The sequence below is a fragment of the Wyeomyia smithii genome, chromosome 2 (genome assembly GCF_029784165.1).
Source record: "Wyeomyia smithii strain HCP4-BCI-WySm-NY-G18 chromosome 2, ASM2978416v1, whole genome shotgun sequence".
NCBI classification, from domain to species: Eukaryota; Metazoa; Arthropoda; class Insecta; order Diptera; family Culicidae; genus Wyeomyia; species Wyeomyia smithii.
In genome coordinates, this window is record NC_073695.1 from 3,832,759 (window position 1) to 3,850,084 (window position 17,326).

At 35.9% G+C, this 17,326-nt stretch overlaps 1 protein-coding gene across 8 annotated transcripts in view; it reads left to right on the top strand.

The window, feature by feature from the left end:
- The window catches only part of LOC129725483 (septin-7), a 62,220-nt gene extending 46,616 nt beyond the window's left edge, over positions 1-15,604 (top strand). For 6 of the 8 annotated variants that reach the window (XM_055681396.1, XM_055681389.1, XM_055681393.1 and 3 more), the window contains one exon: positions 160-1,088. In XM_055681396.1, coding sequence (XP_055537371.1) covers positions 160-192 — 33 coding nt within the window. In that variant the 3' untranslated portion in view covers positions 193-1,088. Of the gene's footprint in view, positions 1-159; positions 1,089-13,381 lie in introns of those variants that run through there. The other 2 variants (XM_055681395.1, XM_055681398.1) reach the window with 1 other exon arrangement.
- Positions 15,605-17,326: the final 1,722 nt, after the last annotated feature.

Sequence of the window (17,326 nt, forward strand, 5' to 3'; positions counted from 1 at the left end):
TTCCTAGCTAGGGTATAGGCAGAGAATATTCTTTTGTTCTTTTGTTTTATGATACGAACATTACTGATGTCAAAACAACATCCAACCGTCCTTCCCACACCGAAAAAAAACCTTTCTCTTCACACCCCGTGTCCGTTCGCATTTGGACCATTTTTGCAGGACCGCGTCACTTGCATCAAGAAGTTCCGATGAGTCCAAGGGCAGACGCGTCTTCGGGTCGCTGCTGCGTAGGCACACTAGCTTCGGCGGCCCCGATACCATCCGTGGCGGGGCCTCGGCATCCTCTTCTACTACTACCATTACTGCTACTACCACCACCACTAATAATAATAATAATAATAATAGTAACAACTGCACGGTACCACCCAGCCCGCAAGATAACAATGAGTCCTAATTTGAAGCAAGATAGAATGCAACAAACAGTCAATCGGCACCAATCAGTAGCAAGCAGCAATCTATGTTAGAAAAATTTAGAAATTGTGCTAACGACCACAAAATATCCACACCGAAAGATGTACGCAGAAAAAGACAAATGCTAATTCATTTAGTAGGATGCACTGAACTGTTGCTATTGCCAATCTGGCCAGCGAAAAAACAAAACACTGATATCACATGCACACCGTAAACCAACACAATATACACGAGCGTGCATTTCAATCTATCAGGATGTATAGAAAGCAAAAAAAAAAAACAATTGATACTCAAAAACAATATTTATCGCTACTCAATGTTTAGAAGCATACCCAACATTCGCTACTTTTTATTGCTACCTTACTAACTTTTCTTAACTCGATTGTTTGTGTTCGTTTTAATTTCGGTAAAAAAAATCGTTTCTTTCGCAACTCCAGCCAGCAATAATTATGACACACATGTAATCTCGTACGTAGTAATCATAAATCAGCATAATTCTGTACAATGGTTAGTACCATATATTTAGTTGGAAGCGAGCGAGCGAAACTCGTGAAGTAAAAAGGGACTCATTAAGTATAGAATTATTTGTGTACACACACATCATTCGCAACTATTATCATACCATAAAATCATATGTTTCCTCTGGACGAAATAAACATTCGAATTGTACCGAAAAACCATCAGCAACTAGTTATCCTTTTCTCATTCTCTCCATCTCCGTTTTCGAAGCTCCGACCATCAAAAGCTCGATGTTATATTCTCCATTTCCATTCGTTTTATTTGTTATCATTATACATTGAACGCAATAACATCACTATTTCTTCTCTATAAACTATACAATTTCAGTAGTGTAACTTTTGTTTCTGATGCCTAGAGTTACCGAACAGCGTAACGTCGTAAACTGTCCGCTAGATGTGTTTGTGTGTGTATCGTAGCTGTTCTGTTTGTGTATCTAATATAAAACTGTACGCTAAAAGTGATTGTTTGCAGCTTAACCAGACGTTGCCTTACTCCTTGTACTTACAGCATGACTCCCTGTACGTGGTGTTTTCCCAAAAGTGTTCCATATTGGATATACGAAAATCGGTTACCGTTTGATTATTGCCTCTTTCGAAAAATTCATTCGAAGCAATCGCTTTTATCTGTAGTCTGTGTTAGTTTGCATTGCTGTTGTAGTAGTTATGTAGTACATTTAGTAGTTTTTATCATCACCTTATCATCTATGTTACAACTGCTGCAAACTATTTTTTTTTTTCAAAAAAAATTTCAAATGAATTTTTTTGATTTGCTCGAACACACTTACTGAACTTACATGAACTATAACCTCAAAATCAAGAAACACTGTTTACGAGCAATGATTTATTGAAACAGCTGAATTGTAAGTGAATGAAAAGAGGGTATAAAAAGCAATCCTCAGCAAAGTTTTTCCATGATTTATTCTCTATTATATAGAAGTGCAATTCTGTGATTATTCTACCTCAAAATAAGAAACAAATTTTAATTTCTCTTTTCTCATATAATAATCTACTTTGAATGCGAAGTTGTGGCACATTTTATAAGAAACAACTTTATAAATAAGTTTCTATGAATGTTATGCAGATAGAAAACTCCACAAAAGTCTTTTTAAATAGGCAGATAGAAGTATAGCGTCTTCTATAAAATTTATAAAATGTGCCACAACTTTGCTGTGGCAAAAATCATAATAAATAATAATGCTGTGTTAAATCACTTCCATGAAATAGAGAATAAATATTGGAACAATCTTGCTGAAGACACTACGGCTCTAAAATCAAATTTTTTAGATCAAAATAATTTCGATCACGTTTGTGCATTTCCCCTGGATGTTATATTCAAAATGCTTCAATCGGAAACACAAGGCCCAATCGATCAGCGTTGTTTGATGGATTCCTAACAGTAAATTTACCCCCACTTTCATTACCTTGTCGGATGTCGTATAAATTGAGCCTTTATGTGTAGAGTGTTTAAAAGTTCATTTATTATATCCCAGTATGTTTTCGCTAGAAACAGATATTTTAATTAAGAGTGCTTTTCCATATCGAAAAAAAAAATCAAAACAAAAACTTGTATATTGAAGCTTGCGCGATTGATTCCTGGCTAAGTAAACCCTCCACACTTTCATCTATGTATCGCTATTTTCACCCACACAAACACTTCATTAGCTGTGAAGCATGAACAATACCTGTGTTCAAATATCCCTTATGTAAATGCAACTTTCTTAAAAACAACCTAGGTATATTTTTTATTTAACAACGGAAGAAAGGAATACGTGAATGAATTCTTTTAACTACCAAATGAACAGCATGGTAGTCAAAGCTTTTACATTACGTTTATAGTCATCACAAATTCGTCGAATCTTGTTTCTTTGTCCGGCACTAGCTTGTACGCATGATTGAAATCATAATTCTTCAAGTATCAAACTAGTGAAAAGTTAATTAGAATTTCAATAGTCAATAAGCGAACTTGTGATGCTTATTTCCTTTCTTCCAGCAGCCTGCTGGTTCACTATATAATAACAGTGTGCGAAAGACAAATGTCTCTTCATGCTGGCAACCAGGCTAGAGCGCAGCACTCTCAGCACACGACATCTCGCTGTTCCGTGGGACATCCTGCGGCTGCGACCTGAAGGAAAATCATGATTTTGGGTCGACTAAATATTGAATAAAGTTCAGTAGTTTTCCTCTAACGAATTCTGCATTCTCAGCTAAACAAATCCAATCTCGATTAAAATCAGATTACGATTTCGTATATACTACTGTATTAATGCACAGTAATGACTTTTGATGAACATCACCAGAAGTGTTCATGTATGGTGGGTTCAAATCACAGTTCCAATTTCTATTCAAACTGTCGGCTCTCGTCTATTATAAACATAATTGATGTTAACCTGTGTTGTAAATCAAAGATGGATGTAGTCTCTCCATATGAAGCGCAGCATGAAGCGAAGAGCTTGATTTTTTCGACTAACCACCGTTTTGCGCAATTTGCAGGCGTTTTTCAAGTGTCGGGATTAATTCATGATCTTTTATCATATTAGCTTAGCACAAAACTTATGCGTTTATCATTATTTTTTAGTTGCCATTTTTTGTTTGGCTGGAACTTTGCACAGGGCTAGAGATGTCATTTCGGGCTGTTCTCAATCACCACTAATTTTTGAAAAGGGTTTGTGTAAAACGGGTATTGATGATAATAACAATTTTTAGAGTCATAACGGTTTATTTGATCGGTATGACGTCTCCGTAAAAGGCAATACCCGTTAGAGAAATGAGAAATCTTTGGTGTCGTACACAGATAACGTTATGCTTTAAATCTAGATTTCAGACCCCCTCCCCCCTCCCCTATTTAACAATAAGTAACGTTTGATATGACCTCCCCCCACCAAATTACGTAGCGCTTAACAACCTGACCCCCTTCAAACTTTTAATTTTGAGCAAACTTCCCAGTTATGTAACTGTCTCAACTAAGCCCCTTAGTTGTGATTATAAAAAAAATACTAAAAGTATAAAATCACATCTATAGCCCATAAGAACATCTGATCTGTGTAAATTTTCAATCAGATCAGAAATGGTTACTAGACTTGATATCGATTCCTGATATATCGATGTTGATGAGTATTTGAGCTTTTTCTTCAATTTATTCGGCTTTCCAGAAACCGAAAGTTGATGTCTTTCATTAAAAAAGATTTCAGCAGATCTTCAAAATCCGAAAACTGCCACTGAAGTGCCATCTTGCATTTTTCTTTAGCGTTGGACAGCGATTTACGGTTTCTAACCGTCATTCTAGTTTTGGAAATCGGTTATCGGTCACTTTATCCAAAGTATTTTCAGTTTCCCAAAAACCAGACATCGCTGGTTTGGGTTTAAAAATGCCGTGGCAACTTGTGGTAACTCGGTGACGGAATCGTGTGAGGAACCGTTACGGTGATCCAGACAGAATCTATGCGTATCGCTTATGGAAATCCTGCCTATTGACACAAACAACATAACACGTGACGCGTTGTGGGACAAAACACTTGTGGTTCTTACAAACGGAAAAGGGATGTAAAGATTACCTTAAAGAACACTTTGAAAAACCGTTTGTGTGCACTAAAAGATAAAATCCCACTAGCTGAAATGTCGGGAATTTACCAAATTCCGTGTGAAAACTGCCCCGCGGTATGCATCGGTCAAACTCGCCGTAAATTTCGGCACAAAAACGCGGTAAAAACGGAAGAAATAATGAATGGAGTGTGGCAGTTCCCTCCATGAAATTGAACCATGCAATAGACTGCGAAAAAGCTAAACTAAAAACGTCTCCCGTTTGAATGCATGGCAATCGATGTACATCAACACCACTCCACAGTCGCTTATGATATTGACTCCCCGATATTTTTTTCTCTCTTCGACTTGACGATACGGAAAATAAAATATTTTTAACTCTACGACCAAGTACGAAGCTGTATTCCTTCTTCTATTCATAATCAGTTGGACATGTCCTGTTGATGGGCAATATCGTGCCCGAAACCGGTCGACACAAAAGGTATTTTTACATCCTTTTTCCGTGTATAAGAACCATAGGTGTTTTGTCCCGTGACCAGCTTTGCCAGGTATCCAGATTTACCTGGATTATCCAGATTTTTAAACATGCATCCGTTAATATTCAATATACAGATCTTTCATAAATGATCCAATCTTGATTTTCTCTGTCCCGCAAAAAGTTTCTTTTTGTTCCACGAAATGACTGCCAGAATTTTTCTAGATATTTTTTGTTGTTGCTTTATTAGGATATTTTTCAAAATTGACCTGGCAACGCTACCTGTTACGTGTCACGTGTTTTGTTGTGGGTATAACTGTTTTTACGTTGCAAAAGCAAAGCCTTGGTACTACATTCCGATTCGGAACTTGACCTTCTGTTCATTTACACACACTGTTTACTGTTTAGTGTACAGGACTATTGCGGGGCTAGTGCTACGATTCTACTGCCACTAACAGCGAGACTCGAACCTACGACGACTGGCTTGTTAGGCTAGCATCGTTCCTCGATTCCATCTGAAAGTTCTCACAAATCATAAATATGAGGGAATTCAGGACTACAACCCAGAAGTACTTTCCCTTCTATGACCAACATAGTGTAGAAGGAGAGGTCTCATACCTAAATTTATACATATCATGCCATCCATAAATAGTCTAGCTAGCAGAAGAGCGGCTAAAGGTGCTGAAAAATATGGCTAATATAAGAACCGGTGTGATATATATGTTTACCGGTGTGATGTAATATTGTTTACCGGTGTGATGTAGAAAACAAAGAGTGCTGGCAGTCAGTATTGGCATCCGTACACAGAAAACGGTCAAATCGTTTAAGTAGAACGAAGAAAAAGTTCGCTTGCACACGCACAAACACCGAAAGCAATACGTTCCCCACAAATCATTGATAATTTCGTGGTGAACTTATCAATCAACCGTTCAATTGACAAAAAATTGAGCACGATCAACTCAATAGGGGGTTGAATTTTGTCGTTCCTTCTCAACATGCGCCGGTTGCTGAGATCGTAAATAGCATTGAAGGTGCCAAACAGTTCAATAACTTCTTTCTCGTCAATTGCATTTCAAAAGCAACGCAAAAGCAAGATTGGATAGATTTGAGCTACGGCGGGGTGAAGTTCTTGTGTCGTTCGACGTCAAACGTTCGAGGAAGAGCTCGGAAAAGAAAAGTTTTTCTCTCGTGTCTAGTGACGCTGCGTTGATATTTTCGCAACGGTAAAAAAGCGGCATTTGCCACAGATAATAGAACTTTTGTACTTGCGGCACAGCTCAATATAGTTCACGGTTGAAAACAAGTAGATGGGAAACTTCCCTTCCTGATTATCAGAAAAAGAGATAATACCAGAAAATTTGGTATCTACCGTAAGCAGACATGCTATGGCACACCGAAATGAACCGAACACTGCGACTGTTTATGAACCTTGTGTCCACCTTGTATCAAAGCGAAGACGCTCCAACTGCTGAGGATGCGAACGGAAATTTTTGAGACATGCGAACAGGATTACAAATTTCAACTACTGACACTAACAAGGATATACTATGGCTGATGTCCCGGTTAAAATAAATTCATATTTATGTACGTAGCTTCATGACTTGATGAACTTCCATGAGTACAAGAGATGCTAAAAACATGTTAGTTATAGTTGACGTCCCGGTTAGAAGAAAGTTACACTTTACAAGTATCCTTAATTGCAGCACCGTCATGCCATTGTGAAAGAAAAAACTTACGTTCTTCAAAAAAATACCTACTTCAAGATTGCCGCAATGTTATCGAGCGGATGGCAATTTAAAATTCTCTCTCCAGAAAATGTGATAATACCGTTTAAATGATTAAACGGGTTAATGATAGAAACTGCCATTTTTCGCAAATTCGAACCTCAGTTATGAATGAATAATGTTCATTTTCCTGTAAATATAAATGTCATTTTTGATCCTTTGCTTTAATAAACTGTTCTTTAAAAAAAATAATTATAGAATCTTTATGATTGTGGTGGTATATGACGAGGATTCGCATTCGTAAATTTACGATTTACAGAGTACTTTTTCTAGTGTCCAAGACACTGTTTTCTTTACATTCTCCGGAATCAACTAAAACGAATCTGATCGTTTCCTATTCTACAAATTCTTCAAAGAGAAATCTTTTTTATCCAATGGACTCTCGATCCACGATTCTCTTTCATGATTCCTAGTCTCATAGATAGGGCCGTCTTGAGGATTCCCGGTCGAGGACGCCCATGATTCCAATGTGAGAAACCCTAGAGAATCTATGCGAAACTTATGTGTTCTGTCGACCGTTTGCAATTTATAGAATCGTTGAGAGTGAAAGGTTTTGATGGATTCTCATTACACAATTTTCATTCATGACTAAATCTTTTGTTTGGCAATCTGGAGGATTCCTTTTTCAGGATCCTAGAGAAGTTACGCGAAACATATATATTCATCCGATCCAGAGTTATGGTGGAATCAGTTTCACAAAACTTTCTGAAGATGGTCTCCGATTTCTACAAACGGATATGCTCTAGTGGTCTCCAGTGTGTCAAAAATAATGCTTTGATTATAAACAATACTTTGTGAATAAGTAAAGATAAACTAAACAATTTTCCAAATCTGTTTTTTTTTTTTCATACTCTCCCTACTACGTCACAAATTGTGACGATTTATATGCACACTAACCCCTCTAAATGCGTGACGTATTGTATGAATGCTGCCTCACCTGTTTTAATGGGGTATATCGGAAGAAAGAATAATTCACATTCTTTTTCTTCTGGTACTTTTTTCCCAAAATAGTTTTTTTTTTTGCATGATAAGTGTAACAATCTCCATGCATGAGAATGAGTTTTTCGTCGTATGAATGACAAAGATGGATACTTATTAGTTTCCGTTGATAAATTTATTTTTAAAACAAACCAAAAAGGTTTTTTTTTTTTTTTTTTAAGGGGGGATTTGTTAGTAGCTTAAGTATTTATGATAAATATTAGTAAATAATGAGTATGTGTGTCCAATCACAAATGGTGACTTCTCAACACTGTTAGAAATTTGTAATTTTAATTGTTAGGATTTGTTTGCTTTCGCAATTAGGACTTATCATTCGTAGGGATTTAAACCTACTTGTCAGAAAAGGGAAAGTAAACTTACAACTAACTTAATTGCTAACTTATTGGCTATAAAGAGAGCTTATCGTAGCAATTGAGGATTGCAACGATTTTTGTCGAAAATTTTTAATAATTTTATTTGACATAGCTTCTAATGGTTCAACACCAGTAAGTCTCTGTAATTCGAGTGTACCAAACCAAGGAGGACGCTTCAAAATCATTTTCAGAATTTTATCCTGAATCCTTTGGAGCGTTTTCTTCCTTGTTGAACAGCAACTTGACCAGATCGGTACTGCATAAAGCATTGCTGGTATCCTAGAAATTTGTTTGTAAATCAAAAGTTTGTTCTTTAAACAAAGTTTAGAATTCCTGTTAATGGGAGGATATAAACATCTCGTATATTTGATGCACTTGGCTTGTATACTCTCAATGTGCTCTTTGAAAATAAGTTTTTTATCATAAATTAGTCCCAAGTACTTAACCTTGTCGGACCAACTTAAAATAACCCCATTCATCTTACAACGTGATTATTGTTTGGCTTGAGGAAAGAAGCCCTAGGCTTATGCGGAAAAATTATCATTTGAGTTTTAGAAGCATTGGGAGAGATTTTCCACTTTTGCAAGTAGGAAGAAAAAATATCTAAACTTTTCTGCAATCGACTGCATATGACACGAAGACTTTTTCCTTCTACGGAAATGCTTGTGTCATCGCAGAACAATGACTTTGTGCATCCTGGAGGCAAATCAGGAAGATCTGAAGTGACTATGTTGTACAGGACTGGACCCAAGACTGAACCTTGAGGTACACTTGCTCTGACAGGAAATCTATCAGATTTTGAATTCTGATAGACAACCTGCAGAGTTCGATCAGTAAGATAATTTTTTAAAATTTTGATTAGAAAAATTGGAAAATTAAAAGTTTGCAATTTCGCAATCAAACCTTTATGCCAAACACTGTCGAATGCTTTTTCTATGTCTAAAAGAGCAGCTCCAGTGGAATAACCTTCAGATTTGTTAGCTCGTATCATATTAGTAACTCGGAGCAATTGATGAGTTGTGGAATGCCCATGGCGAAATCCAAACTGTTCATTTGCAAAAATTGAATTTTCGTTGATGTGTGACATCATTCTGTTAAGAATAATTCTCTCAAACAGTTTACTTATTGAAGAAAGCAAACTGATTGGTCGATAACTTGAAACTTCTGCTGGGTTCTTATCCGGTTTTAAAATTGGAGTAATTTTTGCATTTTTCCATAATTTGGGAAAATATGCAATTTTGAAGCAGCAATTGAAAATTTTCACTAAAAATTCCATTGTGCTCTCAGGGAGATGTTTGATTAGTATATTAAAGATTCCATCGTCACCAGGTGCTTTTATATTTTTGTATTTTTAATAATTGATTTAATCTCATTCAAGTTAGTTTCAATTATTTCTGCAGGTAAAAAATTCTGGGAAGAAATTAAATCAAATTGACGTGTGACTTCATTTTCAATTGGACTCACAAAATTCAAATTTGAGTTATGAACACTCTCAAACTGCTGAGCAAGTCTCTGAGCCTTTTGTTCATTGGATACAAGAAAACGTTCACCATCTTTTAAAACTGGAATAGGCTTTGAAGGTTTCTTAAGAATCTTCGACAGCTTCCGAAATGGTTTTGAATATGGTTTCAATTTTTCAACTTTAGTCTCAAAATTTTGATTTCTCAGAAGAGTAAATCTATGTTTAATCTCTTTCTGTAAATCTTTATAAATAGTTTCAAAAACAGGGTCACGAGAACGTTGATATTGACGTCTGCGGACATTTTTCAAACGAATTAGAAGTTGAAGATTTTCCTCAATTATTGATGAATCAAATTTCATTTGAGCCTTTGGAACAGAATAATTCCTGGCATCAACAATTGCACATTTTAATGCTTCCAAAGCGGAATCAATATTCACTTCGTTTTGCAAATCAAGCTCATTATTGAAATTTCTCTCAATATGAGTTTTGTATCTTTCCCAATTAGCCTTGTTATAATTAAAAACAGAGCTCATAGGGTTTAAAACTGATTCATGTGATAAAGAAAAAGTTATTGGAAGATGGTCAGAATCAAAGTCAGCATGTGTGATTAAATCACTACATACATGACTTTGATCTGTTAGCACCAAATCAATTGTTGAAGGGTTTCTTACAGAAGAAAAGCATGTAGGACTATTCGGAGACAAAATAGAATAGTATCCTGAAGAACAATCATTGAATAAAATTTTGCCATTGGAATTACTTTGAGAATTATTCCATGAAAGATGTTTAGCGTTAAAATCGCCGATTATGAAAAATTTCGAACGATTTCTGGTGAGTTTTTGTAAATCACCTTTAAAATAATTTTTGAGATCGCGTGTGCATTGAAATGGTAAATATGCTGCGGCAATAAATAAAATCCCAAGTTCAGTTTGAACTTCAATTCCCAAAGTTTCAATAACTTTCGTCTCAAGATGGGGAAGAGCACGATGATTGATTCGGCGATGAATAACAATTGCAACTCCACCGCCGGAACCCTGAATCCTATCATATCTATGAACCACGTTATTGGGATCATATTTTAATTTTATGTTAGGTTTCAAAAATGTTTCAGTAATAATTGCAATATGCACATTATTTACTGTTAAAAAATTAAAAAGCTCATTCTCATTGGCCTTCAATGAGCGAGCATTCCAATTTAATATTTTAATTGTTTTATTTAAAATCATTGCTAAATTTTAAATTAGAAACAATTTTAATAGTAAAATTTGTGCCTATTTGAATGGCTTCAAACATTGATTTTGCCTGCAACATGGCGTTCATAAGATCGAACATTGCCTGTTGCAAAAAAGAAAGTTTACCTGCCGTAATAGGCCCCAGGCAGTTGACATTAGAAAAAATATTTTCGGCAGCAATATTAGCTGGAGTAACAGGTGTACAATTATTTTCTAGCGTATTTTGCTTACCCATATTAACGGTCATTTTCGAACTACCAACACTAGGCGGTATAATGTTCGAACTACCTGTAACCTGTGCATGAGTTAAACGGGTATGCAAAGGAGTAGGTAAACTATGCGTCACTGGTACGCTTGGAGATTTTGTTTTGAAGTTGGTTTTAATTGAGAAATTGAATTTTGTTTACCTTGCCTTGCCTTAACAATTGCTAAACGGACTGGGCATTGATTAAAATTTGACATATGGTTGCCGTTACAATTCGCACAGCGAAAATTTTTACTCCTTTTCACAGGACATGTGTCCTTTTTGTGAGAAGAGTCTCCACAATTAAGACATTTTTGGTCCATGTTACAGAATTTGGAACCATGGCCATAACGTTGGCAAGTACGGCATTGGGTGATATGCTTTTCACCTCCGCCATACTTCCTATAAATTTCCCACTTTACACGCACATTATACAAAGCATGTGCTTTTTCAAAAAAATTTAAGTTGTTAACCTCATTGCGGTTAAAATGAATTAAATAATTAACAAGGGAAATTCCAGTTCTCTGACTGTTTTCGCCTCGTGATTTTTGTTTCATTTGAATTACTTGGGTAGGGGCTATGCCAAGTAATTCTGTTAAAGTAAGTTTGATCTCATCAACGGTTTGATCGTTGGTGAGACCTTTCAAGACAACCTTGAACGGCTTGGCGTTCTTGGTGTCATATGTAAAAAATTTGTACATCTTGTCAGTTAAATACTGAACAAGACGATCACGACCCTTTACTGAGTCGGCTAATAAGCGGCATTCACCTCTACGGCCAATTTGATAGGTAACTTCAACGTCAGAAACAAACGTTGAAAGTTCCTTTTTGAATATATTAAATTCAGAAGAAATAGTTACCACAATAGGTGGAACTTTCTCCTTTTTAAAAGATTTTATATTTTGTATAGTTTCATTATTGGTAACTTCCATTTCACCAGCTTCTTGCTCAGGCAAAATATCAAAAGGATTGTCACTACAGACACTCGATGTGTCAGAAAGAGATGCCTCTCTTTTCCTCCCCGCAGCGATGCGAGGTTTCTTTTTCCGTCCAGCCATTTCAGGTGATACGAAAAAAGTTAAAACAAATGTTAAATTCAAAAGTAGGTAGTCTTGAGAAAGACTGATGGGAAATAACTTTCAGGTAGTCTTTAAAAGACACACTGACAAAACACAAACTTTGAAGCTATAGGCAGTCAAAGACCAGTCCACAAGCAACCGAAAAAACGTCTGATCTGTAGGACAGTTCAAGACGCACTGAAACCAAAAACGTTGATTTTCTTTTCTTTAGACCATTGCGATACCAGCGTCAATGTATGCCCTGGATTTCACTCGTGCCGAGAGTTTTCGCTTTAATATAATATGTCCAAATAAACCATGTTATTCGTTATACCATCTTTGAATCCAAGCTCTCCAACGCCAGATAAAGCTATGGAGTCCCAAATCATGATTCTACCAGTGAAGCGAATTATAAAAACAAGTTACTTTAGTTGAAAATGAATGATTTTTTTTATAATTCACCTCAACCATGTTTGACGATAACTTTCAAACATTGTTTTTTTCTGACTTGTGTGATACTATTAGACCCAAATGATTTTTTTCCAATCTTCAATTATTCATGGAGTGTGATCTCGTGCCAGCTGTTTCTTGATGTATCTTAAGTACTGGTTTACTATTAAGACCTTGTTGATAAAAATGATTTCGCACTACTAATTCACTCTCGTTTTGTTTCGATAGTTTTGGACATCGATCTTGTTAGCATTTCTCACGATATACAGTTTTTTAGTAAAACTTCATTGTAATGAAAAATTGTCGATACAAACCGATTTGCCTTTTGAGCAATATCTTTCATAAGCCCTTGATTGATTGGAACATTCCAATGTTTTTTTATTAGTCGTTTTGTACTTTTTAACCATAGGTAAGCTGTTAGTCCAAGCTAGTTTCGTGTTAACTACTTTGCACTGAAACTACAGCAATTTGAAAAACACTTTTAACTCACCAGTTTTCTAATTGGTAGATTAGCGCAAAAAAAGGAAAACCTTTTTCCGTACACAAAAGTTCAAAATCATGCAGCTGCATTTTCAAAGAATTGTTTACCACATAGTTGCATGCCTCCCGTTTTCCAATCTAATTTTTTTCTATTAGCTTCGTAACAAAAAACACACACACACATAGACAGACAAAACCACCACACACTTGCATTCCCAAATGAGACATTAAACACTAGCGCGTATCTCAGTACACCACTAATATACTACCAAAACCTAGCCCACCCTGCCAATTAGTATGAACCGTAGATCCGTAGAAGGTAACCGAACATCAGTTTAATTTCTATTTTCTTTATAATTTATCCAACCCACTTTTCAGAACAATGGACAGTAAAGATAAAGGTAAGAAGAAGAAGGGTCTGTTTTAGAAGCAGCCACAATCGTGTTGTGTTTTCCTCGATCGTTCGATTCACTATTGTTCGTCAAAGGCTTGGCCATCGAGTGCTTTGCAGACGATCCTTTCTTCCGAAACAGCAAAAACAAGAGAAAAAGAAACAAACACAGACACGCATCCATAAGCCACCCTTTTCGACTACTTTTACTACTGCTACTGCTATTACTACTACTACTATTACTACTATCACTATTCCTCCACAACCTACCTACCGCTCTAGTAGTATTAGATCTACCGTACCGTCACCAATGTTTAGTGTATTACGTATACTACTACAGTAACTATCGCTAAACAACAACAAACAACAGCTCGCAGCGGTTTATGTGTGCGAGTACAACAAACACGACTCCAAAAAAAAAAAAAAGGAAAAAACACACAATAGTTCACTACTACTACAGCAACATCGAGCAACAGTGAAATTGAAAACAGCAATGGACAGTAGATATATAATTGTAGTCTATATAAAAAACTTGAAACAAAAAAAGAAAACAAGCGCACGCAAGCGCTTGAGAACATACGTTTAAGTTAAGACACAAACATTTGATTTCTGTACGTCTTTTGTTTTATGTTCCGTGTGTAAGCTATGACAAAAAAAAAAGATGTGAAAAATTATGATATTCATGTATAGATTGATTATGACGATAATGATGAGTATATTATGTAATGGTTTTTATTTACTCCGGCATTTTCGCATCAGTAAAATGTAAAAAAAAAACGCGCGCACATTAAAGAGCAAGTACGTAAACACACACAGACACATTTACACATTATTCACAATCGAGTCGCGCGTGTGTGCGTTCCGATATCGTTTCCAAAGTTACGATGAAAAACAAACGGTTAGCAACCACAGCAGCAACAGTAACAGCGCAGCAATGTGTGTAATCGTTTAACGGATATGCCATATATATTTAGAGTATGTATATTTATTAAATTATTTTATTTTTTAAAAAAAGTTTATTTTTATAAAATAAAGTTTTTTGAAACAATTTTATACACCATTTTCCCGCGGTAGTACACGATACAAACATGCATACAACAACAAAAAATTACAGCCTACTGATAGAAACTGGCATGAATATAATGATACACGCTTAGTTTTGTCCACGTGTTAAAATGCACGCTTTCCCATGCAAATGGCGATCTTTTTGTTCTGTTTCATTCGTGTAAAAAGTTAACCAGTAAGAAATTATTCAATCAATAGAATCAAGTAAAATACAAGCAGTTAGGGCTTCTTTCCCGAATTTGGGAGTTCAAGAAGCAAGACAAGATTCACGAAAAAAAAAACTTCACAGGCAGGGGTAATATTATGAGGAAACAGGTTTGGACTGCAATTTTATCATCGATTTCAGCTTTAGTAGTTAATCCACCAGAAATAGTAACTTTTTAAATCCGAGTAAGTGATGACTACCGTTCACCAGACAACCATGAGTGAACAATTCAACAAGCAGTCGGAGAGGTTAGACACTGAGAAAAAAATAACAAACAACAGCAAGTTTATCGGTTTTAAGAAATAGAGAGATAACTTTTTGTAGCGGCTAAAATCTCATTTTTATAAGATTCCGATAAATTTGAAGATTTTAATACAATGTTAGCGGTGGTTCGTGGCTAGTTTTTTTAGCACAGCAATCCCGCTTTTAAAGCACCGATTTTTCGAGCATACATTTCAAATAAGACAGACTCAACTCGCTTTTGTCGGTACACAAAAGGGGGAAGCAAAGCATACAACGAAGGTAGTAATTTTTGACATATTTCAAGCTGTTTTTTCTCCACCGAGTGCGTTTATTTCTCTTTCGATTAATCGTTCTCAATCCAATTCAAAATATTAAATTCTTTTGTCGATTTTTTGAAATCTTATACTAAAATCGATCCAAAACTAGAAATCATCTGTGGTTTGATTCGAGGTTTTCACGAACACTTTTTAGCGGTTAATCTTTCGCCTGTCCTGCTTGGGGTGTAGGGTTATTTCACACAGCCTCTATAAGACACTTGATATGATGGTCGTTTGCCGAATGACCAAACAATCACGAATGTGTTGTGAAAAAGCTTGACACCAAATGACAGCTTTGATCAATCTGTACAAAGTCTAAAAGAAAAACTTCAGCGTGAAAAAAAAAACAAAGCAAACTTTAACAAAAAAAAAAAAAACAATTACTAGTAATTTAAAGATATTATCTTGTAAGGAAGGATAAATGCAGAATATATATATTTAGTATCGGATCGTAAAACACGTAACACCTATATTCCCAGCATTCAAAACTCGTATAAAAATATATTTAGAAGGCAACTGAGTAAAAAAATTAAATAAAAGAAAATATCGAGAGACTGATACACTATATTGCTCAAAAATTCTATTACGATTGCTCCGGTTTTGTTCGTTTTTCGCTACGTCGTACGAGGCCACTACCATTTCTTTCTCACCCAAAGGTAGATTCAATCGATGGAATTCCTTTTCACACCTACGTTGATGGAACCGGAAGTAGTAACGTTATTTTTTCAAAGGTAAAACTTTGTGTTCATTTGTCGCGGCCGAAAGTCGTACACAAAGCAACGAAGAAGCGTAAAATTGGAACTGGAAAATACAAACCCACTACTAGAACAAGAATAGGTATCAGTCTATAGCTTGTAAGGCAAATAAAATTTCTAATGAACAAAAAAACTGATTCACCTTCAAACTTTACTATATATACAAAAAAAAAACAACAAAACAAAAAAAAACGTATGTACATTGTACATTCGACAGCGATGGAAGAAGAGATTGTGCACAGACTAAGCATGCAAAAGTGTGTTGCAGTGCGGATAAAAACTGAGTAAACCAACAAAAAATCACGAAAATCTATTCATAAAAAGGTTCAAATAAATTTGAAATGCTTGAAAGCCGTCTTTGCTTGCTTATTGTTTGTGAAAATTCCCCCACAGCTGGTCCGATACCTTCGCACCGGCAGTGTGCGTTGTGTTGTGTTTTATCCAATATTTTATCTAATCGTCAGCACCGATAGGAAATCTATCGGAAGCTAATCGGACCCAGGTCAGTAAGTTGGTAGCTGGCTTTTTGGAAAGATAACGTCAATCCACGACCACCATGCGCAGTATCATTTCGCCAAGAAACGTAGTTCACTTCAGGGCTGGCAGCAACGTGTATCAACAGCTCCTGCGGTCAGTACCCGGATGGTCCTATGGTTTTGTATTAATTACAGCCGTTTTTTCGTCGCCGTTATACTCGAAGGAAATTCCCGAAAATCCGGAGTCGGAATTTTAATGGGCCTGTATATTGTGATACCGTTGATTATTTTTATCCTCATCATCATCTGGATGTCGGTGGTAAGTATTCAAAAAAGTAAACGGATTCACAGAATTTTTTTTTTCTCTCGAATATTCTGGAATCAGTTAATCACATTACGGTCATACACAGAGGGGATTAACTGCTGTCAAATTTCATATACGTATGCGTTATCGCAGATCAACTTTGGTCCATGACGTTTGTTGGTCGATGTTGTTTGTAACTAGGAACAATAATGGGGGAAAAAATCACTACGCAACACATCCATGAAAGTTTTTCCCGGTTTCTCGAGTTTTGATAAAAAATGTTCCAATTCTAATATTTCACATCAATCAATTTCATGACCAAACAGAACAAAAACCAAAACAAACGCCATGTTGCCGAACATGTTGGTTACATTATGTTTGACAGATAGATCCCCCCTGGTCATACATGCTCAAAAAGTATGATGAAGAGAAAAGAAATTTCATGTTGAGTCAAGATCTTGATACATAACATAACTTAAATGCACTGTGTGATGATTGCATGTTTTTCCTCTGCAGTATACATTCGACAAAAGATACAACAGAACGAGAATTTTAGAAACACGTGGT